General features: G+C 44.4%; 1 protein-coding gene across 1 annotated transcript; it reads right to left on the bottom strand.

Annotated features, from left to right (window-relative positions):
- Positions 1-4,204: 4,204 nt before the first annotated feature.
- Positions 4,205-22,762, bottom strand: CD28 (CD28 molecule). Its single transcript, XM_053366249.1, has 4 exons — positions 22,524-22,762; positions 11,454-11,804; positions 7,616-7,734; positions 4,205-5,060 (listed from the first exon to the last, which is right to left on the bottom strand). The coding sequence occupies exons 1-4, from the start codon at positions 22,576-22,578 to the stop codon at positions 4,920-4,922; spliced, it is 666 nt and encodes a 221-aa protein (XP_053222224.1). The 5' UTR covers positions 22,579-22,762; the 3' UTR covers positions 4,205-4,919.
- Between the last annotated feature and the right edge of the window lie 1,839 nt (positions 22,763-24,601).

Here is a 24,601-nt window from a genome sequence, read left to right on the forward strand (position 1 = left end):
GTGTGCATATTCTTGTTTACTCTGCATTCTGGTATGGTTCCATTACTGATTTGGGAAACAGGTGTTAGCCACAACCCATTTTTCTACACGTCTTTTCTCATGAAGCTAAATAGAGAAGAAGAACATAGTTGTGTTTTAAGCTGGAAATGTGTAAACAGTCTCAACAGCAGCTCTAACTGCAGTGGTTTTCTCCTCCTACAAACCAGTCAAACCAATTGCACCGAGGACACACTGTAACAGTAAAGGTAAAGGTAAAGGTAAAGGGACCCCTGACCATTAGGTCCAGTCGCAGCCGACTCTGGGGTTGCGATGCTCATCTCGCTTTATTGGCCGAGGGAGCCGGCGTACAGCTTCCGGGTCATGTGGCCAGCAGGACTAAGCCGCTTCTGGCGAACCAGAGCAGCAGACGGAAATGCCGTTTACCTTCCCGCCGGAGCGGTACCTATTCATCTACTTGCACTTTGACGTGCTTTCAGACTGCTAGGTGGGCAGGAGCAGGGACCGAGCAATGGGAGCTCACCCCGTCGTGGGGATTCGAACCACCAACCTTCTGATCGGCAAGTCCTGGGCTTTGTGGCTTAACCCACAGCACCACCCGCGTCCCACATTGTAACAGTAAGTTACTATTAAAGGGTCAGTTCTTCTCACATTCCCAAAATAAGACATCCATCCCTTCTTTTATTAAACGAAACAAAACTCATGCACACATGTAGATAAAAACAACTAGCGAAATGCCCCATGTCTGCCGCAATAGTTGGTGAGTGTCGTGCTCACTAGCATTCAAGAAGGATTTCATCTTTCTCATAAACACTAATCTCTGAATGAAACAAACCACATGGCCCCTAAAGCAACCACATGGCTTCTGTCAATGGCTTGGAGAAGCAGCGCTGCTGATAACAGGGAGGCTGAAAACACACACTGGAAGAGTGGAGAGGGCTCATACACAACACAATGCAAGAGGCGGGGGCGGGTGGGGTCTTGATGAGATCAGTAGCTCTGGAGTACGCTATGTATCAAACATGCCCTCCCCTCCCCCTGACAAGGAAGGGAGAGCAAATGAAAGTGATTTAAGCAAGCCAGGCTGTTCAGGGACATCATATTGGGTGATAAGGGATGGGAGGAAACAGATCACGCTGAGCCAAAGGTTAGGGTGTACATATGCCATCTAAATAATGAATTACGCTGCCGGGGTGCTATTGCTGTTAAAAGCGGGTGGGTGCGCCATGAAAAAGATACCACCTGTTTCTGTTGTAGCCTAAACAGCGCATCCTCTTGTCTTTACTCTACTAAGCAGAAGGAATCACGGGGAATACTTGTACAGTGGTACCTCAGGTTAAGAACTTGCCGTATTTTTTGCTCTATAAGACTCACTTTTTCCCTCCTAACAAGTAAGGGGAAATGTGTGTGCGTCTTATGGAGTGAATGCAGGTTGTGCAGCTGAAGCCTTAGGTCACAAGGGATTCACTTTTGCCGCTTACCCCCAGGACCGAGGAGAGAACAAAAAGCACCAGGGAAGTTCCTCTTCAGAGAAAAAAAGTTTTATTGAGATCTGTGCACAGAGGTGGCCAGTGGGATCGTTCCCAAAAGACTGGCCCATAGATACAAATAAACAAGCATCTTTATACCTGAGAGCCTGCCCATCTCTTCCCACCTCTTCAAATTCTCCAATTAGCTGGCAAGATAGTGCTTATTACCTAATATGGCATATGGCTATCTGGCCAGCTAAGCCCCCCTCCTTCCCTTGTTCGTGTGTTCTTCTCTTGCGTTACTGCAGCTGAGAGCATGTGCAGAAAGCAGCTCCTGGCTTGCAGAGCGTAAGCAATTGCAAACAGGAAGCAGCTCCTGGCTTGCAGAGCTCAAGCATAAAAACAGGAACCATGTCTGGCCTCTGATGGTAACAACAGTTTCGGTTTTAGCCAACTGTCTCCTTTGCTACTGCTCCCGACTGCGGTTTCTGTCAACTGCCTCCCTCGCACCACTAAAAATAAGTTTAGGCACAGATAATATGGAGTTTAACCCTTCCTTCTCCCTTCACAGCTATCCCAGAAGCCAGAACAGCAAGAGGGATTGCTGCTTTCACTGCGCAGTGACCCCTCTTGCTGTTCTGGCTTCTGAGATTCAGAATATTTTTTTTCTTGTTTTCCTCCTCCAAAAACTAGGTGCGTCTTGTGGTCTGGTGTGTCTTACAGAGCAAAAAATACAATAATTCGTTCAGGAGGTCTGTTCTTAACGTGAAACTGTTCTTAACCTGAAGCACCACTTTAGCTAATGGGGCCTCCTGCTGTTGCCATGTGATTTCTGTTCTCATCCTGAAGCAAAGGTCTTAACCCGAGGTAATATTTCTGGGTTAGTGGAGTCTGTAACCTGAAGCGTATGTAACCTGAAGCGTATGTAACCTGAAGCATATGTAACCCGAGGTACCACTGTATTAAACATGCTCTTGTTGAAAGTGGATCCAAGAGGATGGCATGAGCCCACTTTATTTTGGAAGAGGGCGTTTGCCCTTTTCATAATGGTGTCGGTGTTGACATCTTTCAGTCTTGAGACAATGGAGTTCTAAAAAAAGGGGGGGATGCGCCCAGTGCTGGATTTATGTATAAGCTAAGCAAGCTATAGCTTAGGGGCCCGCTCTCTTGGGGGCCCCAAAAAAATTTAAAGGAAAAAAACTGGATGTACATTTCCAAAATAGAAGATAAAAAACAAATAAAATAAAACCTACATACAGCAACAGTGTTTTGTGTTGTGTAGGCTCCTGTGAGCTAAGTAATGGGCCCCGCCTGCTAGCCTGCTCCCTAAAATATCAATGGTTTGCTCATTTTGAACAGCGACAATTTGTTGTTGACAAAGGGCCCCATTACCTTCAGTAGCTTAGGGCCTCATCAAACCTAAATCCGGCCCTGGATGCGCCTATAACAAGGCTGCTACCTAGGGGGAATGAGCGTATGCAAAAAATGACAAACTTACGTGCATCTCAATGCAAAATAAGTTCATTGCTTCCTAGTCATTTCAAGTCACGTGTTGGCCTTGCTCTTACTACATTCTTTCTGTGCTTTGTTTGACTCATTAATAATATCCTGCCCTACCCGGCCGAGGCCGGGCTCAGAACAGCTGACATCATAAAAAAACACACAATAAGCATAAAAACAAACACCAGTTAATTAAAATACATCTTAAAATTATCTCAGATAAGTTAAAATCTGGGCAGGTGGCAATGATCAGGGTAGAATTGAGAGTGGTTAATAATTGCCATAACGAAGGCTGATCGCCAAAGAATTGATGCTTTTGAATTATGGTGCTGGAGGAGATTCTTGAGAGTCCCATGGACTGCAAGAAGATCAAACCGATCCATTCTGAAGGAAATCAGCCCTGAGTGCTCACTGGAAGGACAGATCCTGAAGCTGAGGCTCCAATACTTTGACCGCCTCTTGAGAAAAGAAGACTCCCTGGAAAAGACCCTGATGTTGGGAAATATGTAGGGTGCAAGGAGAAGGGGACGACAGAGGACAAGATGTTGGGACAGTGTTCTTGATGCTACCAGCATGAGTTTGACTAAATTGCGGGAGGCAGTGGAAGACAGGAGTGCCCGGCATGCTCTGGTCCACGGGGTCACGAAGAGTGGGACACGACTAAACGACTAAACAACAATAATTGCCAGGACCAACTGTTTTCACTGATCATACAAGGACCTGTGAGCGGGTTGGGGGCTCCTTTGGGCTTGTTTTATACAACGGAAAGTAAGTCAAATGGGCAAGACTCGCCACAGGTGAACAGGAAGGTTTGCAAGCCTTGCCAGACCAGGGTCGGTGTACCTACTACCTACATTGCACCATTTGGTAGTGATGGGTGTGCCTGCTGAGGTGTTGCTAAGGATGTGACAGCCTTAGTTGTTTCCTGTTCTGTAAGGCTCCTGTTGGTTCCTGTTCAGTATGTCACACTTTGAAAGTTGTTAACTCATCAAGAAAATTAAAATCAACTTAGTTTTTTTGCAATGTCTGTTTTTTTACTGGCAAAATGCCATTGTACGTCCTACATTTGCTACAACTAGACAGCATTGAGGGAGGAAAAACCAGTTGCCTTTTTAATTCCAGACTTCGCTTGGCTATAATCATTGAACCATGCAAATATTGTGTCCAGACAGCAAGAAAGGAAAATATAACCCCTGTCGTTATCTCTTTTGGATCTCACTGGGAGCCAACAGCATCAGTTGATTAATTCTCTCCTCTCAGTGAGGACGTTTTGTCTGCTCCTTTATGTAGGACATTGTCCAAGCCTTAGTGAAAGCCTGCAAATCTCAAGAGTGGTCTCATATGGCTGCACATTCCACTCTTCCTTAAAGGCTCTCTCAGAAATGACTTGCAGATTGATTGTTTTAGCAGTATGAGGAATTTGTTCATCAGCAGGGAAAGGGACTATGCAGAATTACATGGCAAAGCTATCCAACTAATCATTCACTTCGCTTACAATAGTATGATGTTCTTTATAATACTGGGCCAACTTAGCTGAATGCTCCTGATCTGTTAAACATATGTTTTACACTCTCCCATTCGGTATTTCCCCTTTTGACATGAAAGACAACATATTTCTACCTCTGCTCTTTGCTTGGTCATTTGCCAGAATTTTGGTACAATTTATACATATTCTTCTAAGACTGAAGCAATCAAGAAATTGCATCAATGCTGATGGAACCAGCATTTGCTTAAGAGAGGTTTATGAGACTGTATTTACAATCCATTGTCAGTTTTTCTTCTTTTCCACCATCAGTTTGAAGCATAACATAACAGTTTTTATCCTTCACATTGCTGAGAACTCCTTTTCGTGGGGATATCAGTGACCGTCGACAACAGGCGCGCTGAGCTAAGGGGTGAAATGTCCATTCATATTTCCCATTGTAGAGAACAGGCCATTTATGTTACCAATTGTCATGGCTCCCATGAACGGTACGCGGTGTAGTTTCTTGCTGGGACACCTGGCGGTTGAGGTCTCTTCTTCGGAGCGTTCGATTGCCAGGCAGTCATGTTGAAATAGTCATTCCGAACAATCTTATTCTTCTTGGTTTTCAGCTACAAAGAAAATGATGGAGGAGAGAGAATTTAATCGTTGTAGTGAACAAAACCCAATGAACAAAATCCACTTTGCAAGGAGCGATGAAACAATTGTGTGTTAATAATTTTTCTGCATTTCTGAGTATTCTGCAGAGTCCTTGTGCATCTCCTTACTGGAGAGATACAGTGGTACCTTCGGGTTAAGTACTTAATTCGTTCCGGAGGTCTGTTCTTAACCTGAAACTGTTCTTAACCTGAAGCACCACTTTAGCTAATGGGGCCTCCTGCTGCCGCCGTGCCGCTGGAGCACGATTTCTGTTCTCATCCTGAAGCAAAGTTCTTAACCTGAGGTACTATTTCTGGGTTAGCGGAGTCTGTAACCTGAAGCGCATGTAACCTGAAGCGTATGTAACCCGAGGTACCACTGTACTCAGTACTGACAGCAAGAGAGGTACATGAGATTCCCCTTCACTTAATAGAAGAAGAAGAAGAAGAGTTTGGATTTGATATCCCGCCTTTCACTCCCTTTAAGGAGTCTCAAAGTGGCTAACATTCTCCTTCCTCCCCCACAACAAACACTCTGTGAGGTGAGTGGGGCTGAGAGACTTCAAAGAAGTGTGACTGGCCCAAGGTCACCCAGCAGCTGCATGTGGAGGAGCGGGGAATCGAACCCCGTTCACCAGATTACGAGACTACCACTCTTAACCACTACACCACACTGGCTCACAACCAAAATACCCAAAAGCATGGAAAGCAGATGTGTGGGTCACTTGTTCATCTTCTTATCATCATTGCAAGTGTATGGAACAGCTGCAAAAAATGCACTGGTCTCTAGAGCTGAGCTAGCAAAACCTTCCATACCTTTGGCCTGATTCAGACATGCGGCCTTTACACTATTATTAGCTGTTTCAAGAACAATAGTGCTTCTGCGGAGTGTGCTGCCACAATTACTTAACTAGAAAACCTGGATGGTTCTTAGCACAGTACACAGCAATGAAAGTGTCCCTTTGTAATGAAGGAGCCTAGAGAGCACAGCCGCCCAACTTTTAACAAAGTTAACGAAAAATTGGCTTGAATCAGTACTTAAGCCCATGGGACGGAATTCAGTGTAGAGCTAAGGAGACTGTTCTGCCAACACAAGCATTTGTGCTTGCCTGATGGAATGATCTCTACTCTCCCGCCCTCCAAAAAAACACCCTTCTGGGGTTCTTCCGACACCCCTCCGATGGCTTTGGGAGAAAGAGGGGGACCCCACTAGCAGAACGAGTTAGTTGAATCCAGCCCATGGTTTGCACAATTGGGAGGGTGCACATTCACCAAGTGGACCATAAAGAAGGCTGATCGCCGAAGAATGGATGCTTTTGAATTATGGTGCTGGAGGAGACTCTTGAGAGTCCCATGGACTGCAAGAAGATCAAACCTCTCCATTCTGAAGGAAATCAGCCCTGAGTGCTCACTGGAAGGACAGATCCTGAAGCTGAGGCTCCAATAGTTTGGCCACCTCATGAGAAGAGAAGACTCCCTGGAAAAGACCCTGATGTTGGGAAAGATGGAGGGCACAAGGAGAAGGGGGCGACAGAGGGCGAGATGGTTGGACAGTGTTCTCGAAGCTAGCAGCATGAGTTTGACCAAACTGCGGGAGGCAGTGGAAGACAGGAGTGCCTGGCGTGCTCTGGTCCAGGGGGTCACGAAGAGTCGGACACGACTAAACGACTAAACAACAACAACAACAACAACATTCACCAAGATGCAGGCTCCTAAGATGGTAAGGAAGTTGGAGTTGAGGCTGAGTAGCATCACTGTAGCATTTTTACTTCTTTAAAAAAATCATTATTATTATTATTCAGTTTATGTACCGCCCTTTATGAAAAGATCCCAGGGTGGTGTGCAACATTAAATATCTTTTGATGAGCACTCCAGTAATTCAACCACACTCCAGCCACTTGGTTTTGAATAGGGCCTATTTCCTAGCAGGGAACGAAAACTGGTGGGGCGTAAGGCATTTCTGTAATATTTTTTATTTGCATATGTCCAAGTCGACACGTGTCAAGCAGCCAACCCCGGCAGCGCTAGTCTTGGGACACACCTGTCTCCGCAGCCTAAAGCAGCAGCGTACACCTCATGGCTCAATTTTCCTTCCCACTCTGCAGACTGGATGAAATTTCATGACTTCAGCCCCCTTCCCCAAGGTGAGGTGTGAGAGACAAATCCAACTGCCTTAGGATAACCAGCAGCCATCGAAGATCATTGAGCTAGGACCTTCGGCTATCAAACCATACAAAGAGAATTAAAAGATGGTCCAGATTTCCCCAACTTGTTGCCCTCCAGATATTTTGGAGTCCATCATCCTTCTGTCCCAGCCACTATAGCAAGGGATCATGGGAGTTGTAGTCCAAAACATCTGGGCCATGGGGAGTTCATGATCTAGAGAGCTCACCTCTGCTTGGCAAGGCAGAGTAGGGTGTCACATAACTGTATAGAAGTGGGCTAGCTTTTCCCATCTCCAAAATTAGATTATTGTTGCTCTTCTGCATTTAAGTACATGAAATAAGTGAGAAACAACCATTCCTTACCCAACAATAGAAAAAAGCTGCTGTTGTTAGGATACTGTAGAAAATAAGGACTCCGATAGCTGCTGCCATACTCATGAATTCTGGTCCTTGTTGACATTGAGATTCTGGGGTTTCTGGGGCTTGACAGAGGGGAGAAAAGCTTTAAAACACATCTGCACAAACTATAAATGAAAAGCTATATTACCGTTATTCCTAGATCACATTTGATTTCAAAAAAGGAAACTTTCCCAAAACGAGGAGATGGGTTAAAAAGGAAGTTGATAAAGTCTAGAGGGTCAGATCACACCAAAATGCATGGGAGTTGTTTAAAAACACGTTATTAGATACAGTCGTACCTTGTGAGTTGAACAGAATTGGTTCCGGAAGTCCGTTCAACTTCCGAAACATTTGACTTCCAAAGCGAGGCTTCTGATTGATCACGGAAGCCCGGTCAGATGTTCGGCTTCCAAAAGAACGTTCGAAAACCGGAACACTTACTTCCGGTTTTCGATCGTTTGGGAGCTGAAATGTTCGACTCCCAAGGCGTTTGGGAGCCAAGGTACGACTGTACTGAAATGGAATGTACGCCACAGATCTAGAAGTGTACCATGAGGAACAAGATGACACCAGTGTGGTTGACAAGCAGGGTCCAAGACACTATCAGAGGCAAGACTTCATCTAAAAAAATGAAATCTCGTCCAAATGAAGACAACAAAAAAAAAGAACACAAACTTTGGCACCCCAAAAAAGTGCAAGTGAGGAAAGCCGAAAAAGAATTTGAATAACACAAAGGCTGAATGGTTAAATTATGGAACTGCAGGAGTCAGTGACAGCTGTCAATCTAGATGGTTTGAAAGAAGGTTAGACAAATTAATGCAGTAAAGGTAAAAAAGGTAAAGGACCCCTGGATGGTTAAGTCCAGTCAAAGGCAACTATGGGGTTGCGGCGCTCATCTCGCTTTCAGGCCAAGGGAGCCGGCGTTTGTCCCCAGACAGCTTTCTGTTGTTTTTTTTTTAAATAATATTTATTAAAGTTTTAAATGTTACAAAAAGAGAAAGAGATAATTCCAAGTTAAACAAAAACTTAACAACAACACATCACAATAAAAAAGAAGAGAGTAGAAAAAAAGTTATAAAAAACAGAAAAATAGAAACAATTAAAAAACACAACGAACCTTCCCATAACTTATCTTTCGTTTACTTGTTTCCTTGACCTCCTCGCACCTCCCTTTTTTGTATTCTAGTTCAGTTAGCTATTTCAGCAAATCCTTTCTATCTTTCCCAATTTTTATCCTATAATTTATCTTAATATAACGTAACTTTACCTTTCCTCCTTTCCTCCATTAACAATCTATTTTTACTTAATCCTTTATAATATTTCTGCTAAAGCCACATAACTTCATTCCAGCCTCCTTCTAACATTCCTTAATTTTACAATGTTTCTGTAAATAATCTTTAAATTTCTTCCAATCTTCTTCCACCGACTCTTCTCCCTGGTCTCGGATTCTGCCAGTCATTACCGCCAGCAGCTTTCTGGGTCATGTGGCCAGCAGGACTAAACCACTTCTGGTGCAATGGGACACCATGATGGAAGACAGAGCACACGGAAACGCTGTTTACCTTCCCGCCACAGTGGTACCTATTTATCTACTTGCACTGGTGTGCTTTCGAACTACCATGTTGGCAGGAGCTGGGACAGAGCAATGGGAGATCACCCCGTCACAGGGATTCGAACCACCAACCTTCTGATCAACAAGCCCAAAAGTCTCAGTGGTTTAGACCACAGCTACTGCATACCAATTGCTGGAAAGCACAGGATGGCAGAGGGCTCTTGGACTCAGAGCTGTCCGTGGAGGCACAGGTCAACGCTGGGTCCAGGGTGGCTGTCAACCAACTCCATGCCTGCTAAACCCTACCTGCCTGCACACTGCCTTGCCAGAGTGGTGCATGCTCTGGTTATCTCCTGCTTAGACTATTGCAATGCACTCTACGTGGGGCTACCTTTGCAGCTAACTTGGAAATGGCCACCAATCTAGAATGCAGCTGCTAGACTGGAAGCAGCCGCTTGGACCACATAATACCAGTCTACCTGTTCGTTCCTGAGCACAATTCAAAGCCCTAAATGGCCTCGGCTCAGTATACCTGAAGGAGCGTCTCCACACCCATCGTTCAACCTGGACACTGAGATCCAGCACTGAGGGCCTTCTGGCGGTTCCCTCACTGCAAGAAGTGAAGTTACAGAGAAGAAGGAAGAGGACCTTCTTGGTAGTGACGTCCACCCTGCGGAATGCCCTCCCATCAGATGTCACAGAGTTAAACAACTATATAACTTCTCATAGGCTGATGTTTCCCTGTCCTTCCCCAGATGGGCAGGGTATTATTATTAATATTATTATTATTGCTCAGGTTCTGCTTGCAGGTTTCGCACAGGCACCTGGCTCTTATTATGCTCTGATATACCCCATATATGGGACGCGGGTGGTGCTGTGGGTTAAACCACAGAGCCTAGGACTTGACGATCAGAACGTCGGCGGTTCGAATCCCCGCGACGGGGTGAGCTCCCGTTGCTTGGTCCTTGCTCCTGCCAACCTAGCAGTTCGAAAGCACGTCAAAGTGCAAGTAGACAAATAGGTACCGCTCCGGCGGGAAGGTAAACGGTGTTTCCGTGCGCTGCTCTGGTCTGCCAGAATCAGCTTAGTCATGCTGGCCACATGACCCAGAAGCTGTACGCCGGCTCCCTCAGCCAATAAAGCGAGATGAGCGCTGCAACCCCGGAGTCATCCACGACTGGACCTAATGGTCAGGGGTCCCTTTACCTTTACCTATACCCCATATGGCTGCTACAAGATAAATTGAATGGATAATGTAGTGACCGTGAGGTAAACTTAAAGTTACGTTGGTGAATTTTTTTAAAAAAAACATACTTAAGTTGTCCACATTTATTTTGAAGGAGAAGCAGCTGAAGAACCCCAGCCTAGGATTGGCTCTCATAGAATTGGAAGCGACTCTTGGGGCCTTCCAATCTCTAGAATGCAGGAATCTCAACCCATGATCTTCCCATCCAATTTGAAACCATTCTGGACGCTGCTTAGCTTTGCAAATGTGCTAGCAGTTTTTGAGATGGGGTCTGCCCCAAACTTAGGAGGGGGCACTCCCCAAACTGTGACCTGACTGTAAGGTACTTTTTATTGCAGCATTGGGATGCGGGTGGCGCTGTGGGTTAAACCACAGAGCCTAGGACTTGCCATCAGAAGGTCGGCGGTTCGAATCCCCGTGACGGGGTGAGCTCCCGTTGCTCGGTCCCTGCTCCTACCAACCTAGCAGTTCGAAAGCACGTCAAAGTGCAAGTAGATAAATAGGTACCGCTCTGGCGGGAAGGTAAACGTTGTTTTCGTGCACTGCTCTGGTTCGCCAGAAGCAGCTTGGTCATGCCGGCCACATGACCCGGAAGCTGTATGCCGGCTCCCTCGACCAATAAAGCAAGAGGAGCGCCGCAACCCCAGAGTCGGTCACGACTGGACCTAATGGTCAGGGGTACCTTTACCTTTACCTTTACTTTATTGCAGCAGCCCCTGAGTGGGTGGCAGAGGGACAGCAGAAGGGAGGTATGGTTTTTTTGGAGGGGGGGAGGAAGGAAAACAGAATGGGACTGCAGTCTGGACCAGAAGACTGGGGCTCCACAGCTGCCTTTTCTTCCGAAATAAAAGTAGCCCCTGCTGTTAAGGAAACTCGCTGTTCGTTGAGAAAGTATTGGTTTGCATTTGGCAAGGGAGGTAGACATTTCTAGATGCCCAGTTTAAATACTAGTAGCCCTAGCATGAGCGATTTGGGGGAATATGCAAGGACTTCCACATTTGTACCTTTCACGTGAACTAAAGTGCCAAGGCTTTCGTTGACTTCGTACGGCGGTGGCTCAAAGACCTCAATTTTGCAGCTGTAAATGTCCGTTTGATTGGCATGTAGGCTCTGCAGGTTAAAGGTGACTTCCTTTTCTGTCTTGAAAGCAACTCGGCAGCTGATTTCCGGACCGTATTTGGTAATATTATGGGTGCTGTTCTTGTAAATGGAGCAGACTTCCACCCTTTCTACTCCTTTACGGAGCAAGGCTCTGAATGCCTCTATTTTCTTTCCGTTAGACGTGTAGTTGCAGAATATCTTGGCACTTTGGTTCATTAGGCGCGGAGGTCTCTGTTGCACTAAAATATTCGCTTCTGAGGGTGGGGAAAAGAGAGCAACAAATGTTGTTAAGCGGTGGTGGCACCAGAAGGAAGGAAAATATTAAGGTGGGGGAAGAGCAGAGCAGGTTTTGTTTCGTATTATTAAACCTTTCCAAAGAGAAACATTGCTGCATTTCATAAATATATTTCCTAAATATATTTACTTGGAAGTAACTTATGTAGCTACCAGCCTTAATTAGGACATTAATATGAGATTGCATGAGAAGGAAAAAGAGAGAGATTTTTAGCGTGAGTTGCTGCTAAAAGTGCAACTCTTCTTGAATGGGGAAGGGATATTGTAAACCTTTGTTAATAATAATAATAATAATAATAATAATAATAATAATAATAATAATAAAAAATTTTATTTATATCCTGTCCTCCCTGGCCGAAGCCGGGCTCAGGGCGGCTAACAACAATAAAATAGTACAACATTCTAAAATCATTTCATTCTAAAATTAATTCAAATCAAATTGATGGCAACCATTAGGCTAAAGTTTTGTGAAGATTGCCAAAGGAGGGAGTCAGGCTGTGCCCTAGCCAAAGGCCTGGTGGAACAGCTCTGTCTTGCAGGCCCTGCGGAAAGATGTCAAGTCCCGCAGGGCCCTAGTCTCTTGTGACAGATTGGAGCCACAGCTGAAAAAGCCCTGGCTCTGGTTGAGGCCAGCCTAACCTCCCTGTGGCCTGGGACCTCCAGGATGTTTTTGTTTGAAGACCGTAAGGTCCTCCGTGGGACATACCAGGAGAGGCGGTCCCGTAGGTACGAAAAACAAAAACAAAAAAACCCCCAAGATTCAGGAAGTATTATAAGCTTGGCTAGGGGGATAACTTGTCCTAACTTCTCCTTAAGCAGTTTGCATAAGACTGCCCTAAGTTTTAGGGCCAGGCATGCTTAAGCAAAACAGGATAGAGAAACACTTTATTCAAAAGTTAGTGGCTCCAAATGTCATCGAAGATCTTCTGGATGAAGCTCATGGCCTGGGAATGTAGCTCAGGTCCTGGGAAACAAAGGAACTCCTTGATCTCAGCAAAAAAAAAAAAAAGATTCCCCGCTGTCAAATGCATGAGAATCAGGTTGCTTTCACAGCAGAGCTCTTTACTGCTGTGGCAGCATTGCTTTTTCCACACGCAGCTGGAAGTGTAATTCAAACTGTGGTTTTACACAGTTTGAATGTATAGCTACGTTATCTGACGATACCCAGTGTCATGGCCAAGATTCGTCTATAAGGTCTACTCAGATGAGGTCATTCGGTGTTAATCTGCAGCCAACTCCTTGCCGTTTTTGCTTCGGTTATTGCTTCCTGTTCAGTGCTGCTGAAAGTTTAATGATTGATTCCCCCTTAATTAGTCCATTCCTATTCCCTGTAGGATCAGTGGGAGATTCGTTACTGATTTTATTTATTAATTAATTTATCTAAAATATTTTGGTGCCATCTAGAATTAGTTTGCAATAAAAAGGGGGGGGGGAGAAAAATTGCACTACAGGGAAATTTGCCCTTTTAAAGGGCAATTAAAAGGCCATTCTTCAGTAGGGATGTAAGGAGTCAGAGACATTCATCCTGCCCTGTGTTCATTGCAATCAATGCTGTTTCTGTTCCACTGCTATTTGACTTCTGCTAAAACCTGTATCACTTGTCTTACTGTCCGCTGGAGCCAAAACTAGCATAATTCTAATTATGTAATGAATTTCAATGCGTTTCAATGGAAAGGAAATGTCAACAACAACGCAGAAAATAATGCAATTATTTACATAATGTTTGTGGGCTAAGGCAAACCATAGCAAATATTGCAAATATTCACTTCTGTCATTTTCATCTCTGACCTCGGATGAACACGCAAAACTTATGTCCATTTCCATTTCTGACATGATCTTTTTGATATCCTGGTTCTTCCGTACAGTGGTATCTCGGGTTAAGAACTTAATTTGTTCTGGAGGTCCGTTCTTAACCTGAAACTGTTCTTAACCTGAAGCACCACTTTAGCTAATGGGGCCTCCCGCTGCTGCTGCATGATTTCTGTTCTCATCCTGAAGCAAAGTTCTTAACCTGAAGCACTATTTCTGGGTTAGCGGAGTCTGTAACCTGAAGCGTCTGTAACCTGAAGCGTCTGTAACCTGAAGTACCACTGGAATGCTGTTGCAGCACTGCGCAGGAAACAATAAGAAGGCAAAAAGCTGTAAGAAGGAAGCTGCTAATGAAAGGTACAGAAGCCCTGAAAAGCCTTAATAGCACTTTGCCAATCCACACACATTGGAGAGATGGCCACTGTTCTTATTTATGTTGTAAATTTATTTTACCACAAATGAGGTCTGCACAAAGTTGGGACGACAATGCAGAAAATGCGAGATGGTAATAATCTGGCATCATTTTAAAAACTGGGTGAGCAAATAATGGCTCTTGAGCTAAAATGCCAGTGAGCGGGGAAGCAACCTCAAGATCCAACATTATGGGATGTATCCAAGGCTAGTTATAATCAGAGTAGACCCAATGAAATTTACAGACATACCAACATAAGTTCATTAATTTCAGTAGGTGTATTCTGAGTAGAACTTAGTTGGCTACAACTCCATGTTACATTTACTGCCTGAAATCAAGTCTTTAGATTTAATTTTATTTCTTCTAGATCTTATAACATATAGGACTGTGATCTACACGTAATATAAAGTACCATTTCGGCACCATTGCTTGTCTTCCCTCATCCATCTGCAGCTATATTTAGAGTACAACTGTCAGAGGTTGAAATCTCCTAAATCTCTGTGTATTGTCTCTCATTGTCAAAAACTGTAATGCATCTACCACAGCGGAGAGGCCGAGTGGGAAAAAAAAAAAAAATAATAATAATAATAATAATAATAATAATAATAATAATTTATTTATTACTTATACCCTGCCCATCTGGCCAGGTCTCGCCAGCCACTCTAGGTGGCTCCCAGCAGATTATTAAAAACACAATAAAACAACAAACATTAAAAACTTTCCTAAACAGAGCTGCCTTCAGATGTCTTCTAAAAGTCAGGCACTTGTTTATTTCCTTGACATCTGCTGGGAGGGCGTTCCACAGGGTGTGCACCACTACCAAGAAGGCCCTCTGCCTGGTTCCCTGTAACCTCACTTCTCACAGTGAGGGAACCACAAAAAGGCCCTCGGAGCGGGACCTTTAAGTTCATCCGTAACTTGCATCAGAGCAGGCTGTTGCAGGACATGGAGGTCCAGGCTCATCTGTGAACCCCTTCAAAGCATTCTTGGACCATCTTATGTCCCTGAGCTAGAACAGCTGAAGGACAGGACCCAGCTTCATTCTGATACGCTTGACTACAAGACAACAGCTCTCTGCAAAGACAGGGTCCTTTCATAAGCTGCATGTTTATAGGCAGAAATCAAATCCACGCATGCAAGCAGCCCTTGGAGATCTATTCCTAGGACCGGGATCGACAGGCATTCCCTTTTCTGAAGGGAAAAAAATACGCTGGATCACAAGTTGCTTATGCAGGTGCACAAACAACCACACACAAACACTACAGTGGTACCTCGGGTTACATACGCTTCAGGTTACATACACTTCAGGTTACAGACTCCGCTAACCCAGAAATAGTACCTCAGGTTAAGAACTTTGCTTCAGGATGAGAACAGAAATTGTGCTCCAGCAGCGCGGCGGCTGGACCATAAAGAAGGCTGATCGCCGAAGAATTGATGCTTTTGAATTATGGTCCTGGAGGAGACTCTTGAGAGTCCCATGGACTGCAAGAAGATCAAACCTCTCCATTCTGAAGGAAATCAGCCCTGAGTGCTCACTGGAAGGACAGATCCTGAAGCTGAGGCTCCAATACTTTGGCCACCTCATGAGAAGAGAAGACTCTTTGGAAAAGACCCTGATGTTGGGAAAGATGGAGGGCACAAGGAGAAGGGGACAACAGAGGACGAGATGGTTAGATAGTGTTCTCGAAGCTACCAGCATGAGTTTGACTAAAGACAGAAGTGCCTGGCATGCTCTGGTCCATGGGGTCAGGAAGAGTCGGACACAACTAAACGACTAAACAACAACAAGCGCGGCGGCAGCAGGAGGCCCCATTAGCTAAAGTGGTGCTTCAGGTTAAGAACAGTTTCAGGTTAAGAACAGACCTCCGGAACGAATTAAGTACTTAACCCGAGGTACCACTGTATTAACATGCTAGTTAAAATGACAATGGGGTGCTTGTGAGGAGTGTGTGTGTGTGTGTGTGTGTGTGTGTGTGTGCAGAGAAAAGAGCCTCACAAACAAATGATAAAAGTTTGCTGCTGTGGTGGGGGGGGGCATTAACCTCCCACAAACAAACTGAGTGGAAGAAAATGCTGCAACAGTGGCTTTCAAACAACTTGCACATCATCATCATGTCAGGTGCCTCTAGGCCAGCATCCTGTTTTCAATAATGGCCAGCAAGAAGGTCCCAGGAAGCATTCCTGCAAGGCTAGGAGACCAATAGGATCCATCCAGATTTAAATAATAGCTTCCCTTGCTCCATAAGAGGGAGCTGAAGAAGGTTGGTTTGAGGAAGCAGGGATTGCCCCATTGCAAGAATCACGATGGCTGTTTTGCACGCTCTCATTAACTGGAGGAGAGGACTACAGTGGTACCTCAGCTTACAGACGCTTCAGGTTACAGACGCTTCAGGTTACAGACTCCGCTAACCCAGAAATAGTGCCTCGGGTTAAGAACTTTGCTTCAGGATGAGAACAGAAATTTTGTGGTGGTGGTGCAGCAGCAGCGGGAGGCCCCATTAGTTAAGAAGAGTTTGGATTTGATACCCCGCTTTATCACTACCCTAAGGAGTCTCAAAGCGGCTAACAACCTCCTTTTCCCTTCCTCCCCCACAACAAACACTCTGTGAGGTGAGTGAGGCTGAGAGACTTCAGAGAAGGGTGACCAGCCCAAGGTCACCCAGCAGCTACATGTGGAAGAGCAGAGAAGCGAACCCGGTTCACCAGATTACAAGTCCACCGCTCTTAGCCACTACACCACACTGGCTCTCAGGTTAACCTGGTACTTCAGGTTAGGAACAGTTTCAGGTTAAGAATGGACCTCCAGAACAAATTAAGTTCTAAATCCGAGGTACCACTGTATTGCTAAACTGTTAATATTCCCTTCTTAGGCAAGGTGCTGGAGAGTGCTCTTTGACCCAGCACTGGTCAAAGGTCCAGGTGGCTTCGGTTGCTATTTCAGGCTGGTTCACCAACTACTGCCCTTCCTGGATAGAGATCCTTGGCTGCAGTGCTCCATGCGCTGGTAACCTTGGGACTAGACTGCTGCAGTGCGCTCTACGTGGGGCTGCCCTTGGAAATGGTTTAGAGGTTAAAACTGATACAGAATTCAGTAGCTAGAATGTTAGCAGGCGCCACTGACCAAGTCTCAAAGATCTCCACTGGTTGCTGATACACTTCCAACCGCGACTCATAGTACTTGGGCTTCAAATAACGGAAGGAGCAGCTCCTCCTATACAGCCTTGCTCACGTATGAGGCATAATGTTTAACAACGTGACCGAGCACCAAAATGCATCGTTCGCTGTTTTGCCATAAGCAAAACGGTAAGGAGCCATGTCCGACTTGGTATTTAAAATTACTTTTAAGTGAAAGCAAGAGCCCTTTCACCCATTTTTAATGGTTTGTTCTTTGTCTAAGATGGCCTGCTGATTTTTACTGCTTTAGTCAACTAGCTGCCCTTTGACTTTGAGCCTCTGCTTTCTCTGAGACTTAAAAAAAAAATCAAACTTATAAATATAATACAGATTATATCTGTATGCAACAACAGCAGCTAGAGTTTTGATAGCCTAAAAGTGGAAGTTACAGGAGATTCCTACTGTAAGGGAATGGCAGATAAAGCTGGTCGAATATGCTGAAATGGCCAAATTGACACACAGAATTCGCAATCAGGAGGAGACGAAGTACCAAAAAGAATGGAGTAAATTTATGGTTTATATAAGTGAGAACTGTAGAAATTTGAAAACGTTGGCAGGATTGAATTAAATCTTATGTCACGGTGTAATTTTTAATCAATGAAACTGTGAATTATAGACTGGAATAGAAAACTTGTGGAAGGGAAGGACGAAAGTCAATGGCTCTATGGAGCACAAAGTAGGATATATGTAATAAGACCTGATGTTTTTGTTGGTTGGTGTTGGTGTTCTTAAATCTCAATAAAAAGCATTTGAAAATAAAATGTGAAATCTTGTTGACAAAAGAAATCAAACTTAAGCTTTGCATGGAAGACATAAGATGGAGACGACACCTCTCTGCTGATCTACATGTTGGCTACAATCCTGCACACAGGTTGCTGTTGCTGTTACTACTACTATTAATTTATACCCCGCCCATCTGGCTGGGTTTCCCCAGCCACTCTGGGAGGTTCCCAACAGAATATTAAAAACACGATAAAACATCAAACACTAAAAACTTCCCTAAACAGGGCTGCCTTCAGATGTCTTCTAAAAGTCAGATAGTTGTTTATTTCCTTGACATCTGATGGGAGGGCATTCCACAAGGCGGGCGCCACTACCAAGAAGGCCCTCTGCCTGGTTCCCTGCAACCTCACTTCTCGCAGTGAGAGAACCGCCAGAAGGCCCTCAGTGCTGGACGTCAGTGTCTGGGCTGAACAATGGGGGTGGAGATGCTCCTTCAGGTCTACTGGGCCGAGGCCATTTAGGGCTTCAAAGGTCAGCAACAACACTTTGAATTGTGCTCAGAAATGTACTGGGAGCCAATGTAGGTCTTTCAAGACCCGTGTTATATGGTCTCGGCAGCCACTCCCAGTCAGACTATCTGATTCGCACTGCCTTCAATTGTTGCCCTGTTCACATGTTATCGACGCATATAAGCTACATGTAATTTGAGAGGTCATGGGCAGTACACAACAAGCTACATGCAACCAGGTCATCTTCCCTATAAAATTTGCTCCCCGCAAGCTGCCTTTTGCCCGACTTGGGGAAAGCACATCGGTGTTACGTAGGTGTCTGAATGTTTTCTGCGCAAAAGGCAAATAATGGTTTCAGGGATGGTGGAATTTAGGTTGGAGAGACATGCCATGCTTCCACTGTAACATCGCTCTGATTATGAAGAGAACTTGATTTAAAAACAATGTGGGAGAAATTTTATATCTCAGGGTCAGTTGCGAAGCTGATTGTAGATGTTTCAGGATTGATAATGCTTAATTAACTAATGGACCCTTTCTCCACAAGGTGCAGTAGTTGCTGCTTAGATGGCATTAGAAATATGTCTAGGGATGGGATGATCAATGGTTATTGGACAGAATTGCTAATAGAACCATCTTGTTGAGAGGCAAGGTGTCTCTGAGTAGCAGGCGTTAGAGACAAACCACAGGGGATTCAGAACCTTCCAGAAGCTTCCGGATGAATCTGGTTGTTGAAATAGAGCAGAAGGAAGGAAAGGAGATCAGGATCTATTGGTAGATCTCTGGGTGATTTACAGTCGATTGGAAAGCATTTCCAACTCCCAGTTGTTTGACAGCATCAACAACAAAATGACCCTCCCTCTCAGACATCATAAAATGGACTGTTTATATATTTTATATATTTATTAAATTTGTATCCCGTCCTATACCCATAGATCTCAGGCCAGTTGACAACATGAAATCACAATATTAAAAAAACAAAAACAGAAAATGCATAAACGAAAACAAAGACAAAGCAATGGTCCCCGCTTCCACAAGAGATTTTTAAAAGGGCATCAGGTGTCAATCAGCCAAAGGCCTGGTTAAAGAGGAACGTTTTCGCTTGGCGCCTAAAGGTGTAAAATGAAGGCGCCATGCGGACCTCCCTGGGGAGAGCATTCCACAAATGGGAAATGAAGGAAGCTGAGAATAAACAGGATTGTGGTTGTTTTTGCATACAAGGAGTGTGCACTCCAGTTCTGATACTCCAAAGGAAATCTGGGGCTTAAACAAAAATCCTCAGAACTCTGTAATTCTCTTTTGCCGCAGGCTCAGATGGGTGAATCCTGAGGTTCTAATAAAAAAATAGATCTTGCAAGGCTGAATTCCCCCCACCTCTGACCTGTATGTGGACTGACCCAGAATGCTAACTCTTATATTCTTAACAAAATGTGAGCATTCTCATGTGTGCAGTTTAATGGTGAGAGCCAGAGGTTTGTGCAAACTGAGTTATTTGACTTTATTTCTTAAATTTGTGTACCACCCTTCATCAGAAGATTTTGGGGCGCTTCACAGAATGAGGAAAACTCAGCTTTGCATTTGGGAAACCTGAGGTGAAATAGCTTATTTAGTCTGGAGATTGCATACATCCAGAATTATTTTTCTCCCCCAACCACAATCAGTCCACAATTTCTATATTGACTAGTTTCTACATTTAAGATCCAAACCAGCCATTTTGAAATCACCTACCTTGCACCATTGGTTAGGTAAAGCATCATCACTGATTCTACCTTCATCTCCACCCCCATCGTTCTGCCCGGACATTGAGGTCCAGCGCCGAGGGCCTTCTGGCGGTTCCCTCAGTGCAAGAAGCAAAGCTACAGGGAACCAGGCAGAGGGCCTTCCCGGTAGTGGCGCCCGCCCTGTGGAACGCCCTCCCATCAGATGTCAAAGCAATAAACAACTACCTGACATTCAGAAGACATCTTAAGGCAGCCCTGTTCAGGGAAGCTTAATGTGTGATATTTTAGTGTATTTTTGGTCTCTGTGGAAGCTGCCCAGAGTGGCTGGGGAAACCCAGCCAGATGGGCGGGGTACAAATAACAAATTATTATTATTATTATTATTATTATTATTATTATTATTATTATTATTAAACAGCTATTTTAGAAATAAGGCTCTGTGGTTTGCAGAAGGACATCATGCAATAAGTACACTAATGCACTGGGACTTGATGTGGGAACCCAACATGAGCTGTTGAATTCGCTGCATCGCAATGACTTTGGTGTGGCCCACAGTGGTTATTAAATACTTACTTCATTATCTTTCATCATCATTACTTTATGAGACCATTTAAAGGCAGCTGCTGCTAATTTGCTCTCTGGAGGTGCGATCTGTTCATTTATAATGTCTCAGTTCTCTTCTGCTTAGTTTGACAGAGAAAGCTGTGAATTATAAATCTGAACGAGGGATAAGGAGCTAAAGGACGTGCGCTCCCAAGAAATATGCAGGAGTGGAAGTGCAAGGAATTCAAAAAGCTTCTGCAGTGTCAAAAAAGTTGTCCTAAATGTCAACAATCCTTTGCTCAATAACCATATTGAAAAGGGGTGCATTCACTTTCATTTTTGTGATTTCTGCCTGTAAGTATCGACATTATTCTGCCCTTTGGAACAAAGCTTAGAAGTAGCAGTCACACCAGGGACTTCAGAAATTCGAGCTTTGATAAGCTAATAAAAACAAGTCTTTAATGGGTCTCAAGAACAGTGTTGCATTTAGAGCATCACAAAAGCAGCATTTAAGGGGTGATAACTATGTAGGAACAATTCAAAATCTGAAAGATGTGCTGAAATCTTTTTTAAAAAATCCTAAACAGGCTGTTTCTGATGCTTGGAATGTGTGCAAATATTATGCTAGTTTATTCTATATATCAGGGCTGTCCAACTTCCAAGAGACTGCAATCTACAACCACTATAAAAATACTGGCAATGATATACCCATTGAATTGACTAAGTTGTTGAGGTTTTTTTAGGGAAGCCAAAGTTAGATTGCGACTTTATGGGTGGAATTTCCACCGCAGAACAGCAAATTCAAGTTGTTCAAAACGGATTTGGTGATCTTCTGCAACAAACCTACTCAGAAATAAAAACTGAACTGTTTGCAGTAAGGAAAGTGATGGGGGGAACTCCTGGAAAATGTGGGGTAACAATTGCTTTATGAAGTGGTTTGTTGCCCACAAACAAATTAGAATGAAGTATCAACAATTAATGGGTGCTGTATAATAATCCCACTTCGTGCAAAAAAAATCACAACAAATGCTCACTAAACCTGAAACAACCTTGCTGCTAATTGCTCACAAGGACTGTGACCAAACTATATATCTGTGAATTTTCAAAACACTGCAGACAGCAAACTTCCAGTGGAAACATAGATATCAATTAACCAAATACTGTTTTATGCAACCTTGATGATGGGCACACTATAGAAAATAAGTAACCAGAACATATATTGTATGACACGTATCCTAGCAAATCTTCAAATGCACCCAATTTGAGGTGTCCATGCTATTAATTTGTGATATTTATTGCACATGTATCCTATTCTTCCTCCAAGAAGCCCAAAGCAGCTTATTTCTTATTTGGGCAGCGTACAGAACAAAGATCTGCTTAGCTTCAGCAACTTTTTCAAAAGCATCATGTGCCACAGACCCTTCTCAAAAAATACGGACTGGTGATTAAAGCTAGCTCAGTTACTAATTTTTTGCCAATCTCCAGAAATGGCATCCTTTATTTCAATCCCTTATCATTTTTTGTGCAAGGCAGCTGAGTCCTAATCCAGCTTGTTCTGAATTAATGTGGCTTACACCCAAGTAAACTGGCATCGAATACAGCCATTAACAATGGAACAGTCTCCCCCGGGAGGTTGTGGACTCTCCTTCCTTGGAGGTTTTTAAGCAGAGGTTGGAAGGCCGTCTGTCATGGATGCTTTAGCCGATATTCCTGCATTGCAGGGGGTTGGACTAGATGACCCTTGGGGTCCCTTCCACCTCTATATGGGAGAGACAGAGAGAAATGACTTACCTATTAGGCTGTCAGGCTGAATTATACTGAGTGCAGTAAGGATCCACAAGATCATGGTGCGAAAGGGTGGGCTGGGAATCCTGGCCCCGTAGAGACAGAGAAGACCGAGGAGGTAAAAAAGCAAATTGACTTTTCAGGTCAAAAGGCAGCCACCTCGCAGATTTCCATCTCATCTTTTCCTCTGAGCGGCATACAGGAAACAGAGTTACAAACAGGAAGCAGAGCTCTTTGATGACTTTACCATTTTGTCTCTGTTTATTCATCCTCTCTCTTTTCTACACCTCTTTTTCAGATCAAGTTGCTCAGTCATAGGTAAACGACAGCCTGTTCTGAATTTGGCAGGAAGGAAGTGCCAGCTCCCGAAACGTACATGAACATGATAGTTCGGAGCCCAGTTAGACTAGACAGTGGTATCCAAGGCAAATATTAATTTCGTTTCTCTTGAAAGACCACTGCAGCCCATCCATGGACCATAGTCCTGAAGCAAGCCGGGTCTCATCTGGTTTTCTCGACTTGCCTGTCTCCCTAGACAGTGGTCGTATCTGTATCCCTAGGAAAGGAAACCTGCTGCCATCATAGCATATGGTTACCAGATTTTTTTCAATGAATCCAGGGACACTTTTTTTTTTTTAAGCTGAGTAAACCACAGAGCCTAGGACTTGCCAATCAGAAGGTCAGCAGTTCGAATCCCCACGACGGGGAGAAATCCCGTTGCTCGGTCCCTGCTCCTGCCAACCTAGCAGTTCGAAAGCACGTCAAAGTACAAGTAGATAAATAGCTACCACTCCGGCGGGAAGGTAAACGGCGTTTCTGTGCGCTGCTCTGGTTCGCCAGAAGCGGCTTAGTCATGCTGGCCACATGACCCGGAAGCTGTACGCCAGCTCCCTCGGCCATTAAAGCGAGATGAGCGCCGCAATCCCAGAGTCGGCCACGACTGGACCTAATGGTCAGGGGTCCTTTAGCAACAAGGAGTCAGGAGTGGGGATGGTGAGGCAAAAGACCCTGGGCCCAAGCACACATGCATATTGTATAAAGGCGCAAAGCCCTTCTTTCACACCCTGTGAAACATTAATGCGCAGAGTTTTTTACAAACTGGGCAACGGCACGTCACCCACCTGTGACTCCTGAGTCTTCCCTGATCTCCTTCTCCCTTCCTCCTTATTTTTGGCAGATCAGAGGAGATTTGGGAGTTGTGGGTGGGCGGCTGTTGCCCAGGAGGGGAGCAAGGCGCGCGGTTTCTCTGCCAGGCAAGATGCAAAGCCCTTCTTTCGCAGCTTGTGAAACATAAATCATTTGGGATCCATTCTTGCATAATGTGATCAGTCAGCGAGGAGCAGAAAAACCACCAGACCCTTACAAAACATTTTGGATAAATTTGCTGTCAAGACATCTACTATAATAATACTTTCAGTACCTACGTGATGTGTACTGTACTAAAAAAACAGTGACATGTGAGTTTTCATCTTTGAATGTTTAGCCATATGCAATGTCCATGCACAGAAAGGCTGTCGCTCTGTTTTTGTTAGTCTTTTTGTTGTAAGGAGATTATCGCGGTACTACTAGTTTTACCTTGTAATGCAGGGAAACCATAAAATATGCACTGACCATTGGAGTTGGAGATAGGAGATCAACTATATCTGGAAGGAGTTGGAGATCAACTATATCTGGAAAGCTACTAGTTCCCAACTCCCTCTCTACACCCAGTTTTAGGGGAGAAGATTAGGAACATTAGCTTGAAGTTGAAGATCTGGAACTCATGTCTGCACAACAACACTCTTGAAAAAACTATCAAATAGCAATATTTATCTCTATGGATTCCTCTGTTCTTTAACTGGAGACTGTATTGGGGATGCGGGTGGCGCTGTGGTCTAAACCACTGAGCCTAGGGCTTGCCGATCGGAAGGTTGGCGGTTCAAATCCCCGCGACGGGGTGAGCTCCCGTTGCTCGGTCCCTGCTCCTGCTAACCTAGCAGTTCAAAAGCATGTACAAGTAGATAAATAGGTACCGCTCAGGCGGGAAGGTAAATGGCGTTTCCATGCACTGCTCTGGTTCGCCAGAAGCGGCTTAGTCATGCTGG

This window comes from Podarcis raffonei, chromosome 1 (genome assembly GCF_027172205.1).
Source record: "Podarcis raffonei isolate rPodRaf1 chromosome 1, rPodRaf1.pri, whole genome shotgun sequence".
In the NCBI taxonomy this organism is placed as follows: Eukaryota; Metazoa; Chordata; class Lepidosauria; order Squamata; family Lacertidae; genus Podarcis; species Podarcis raffonei.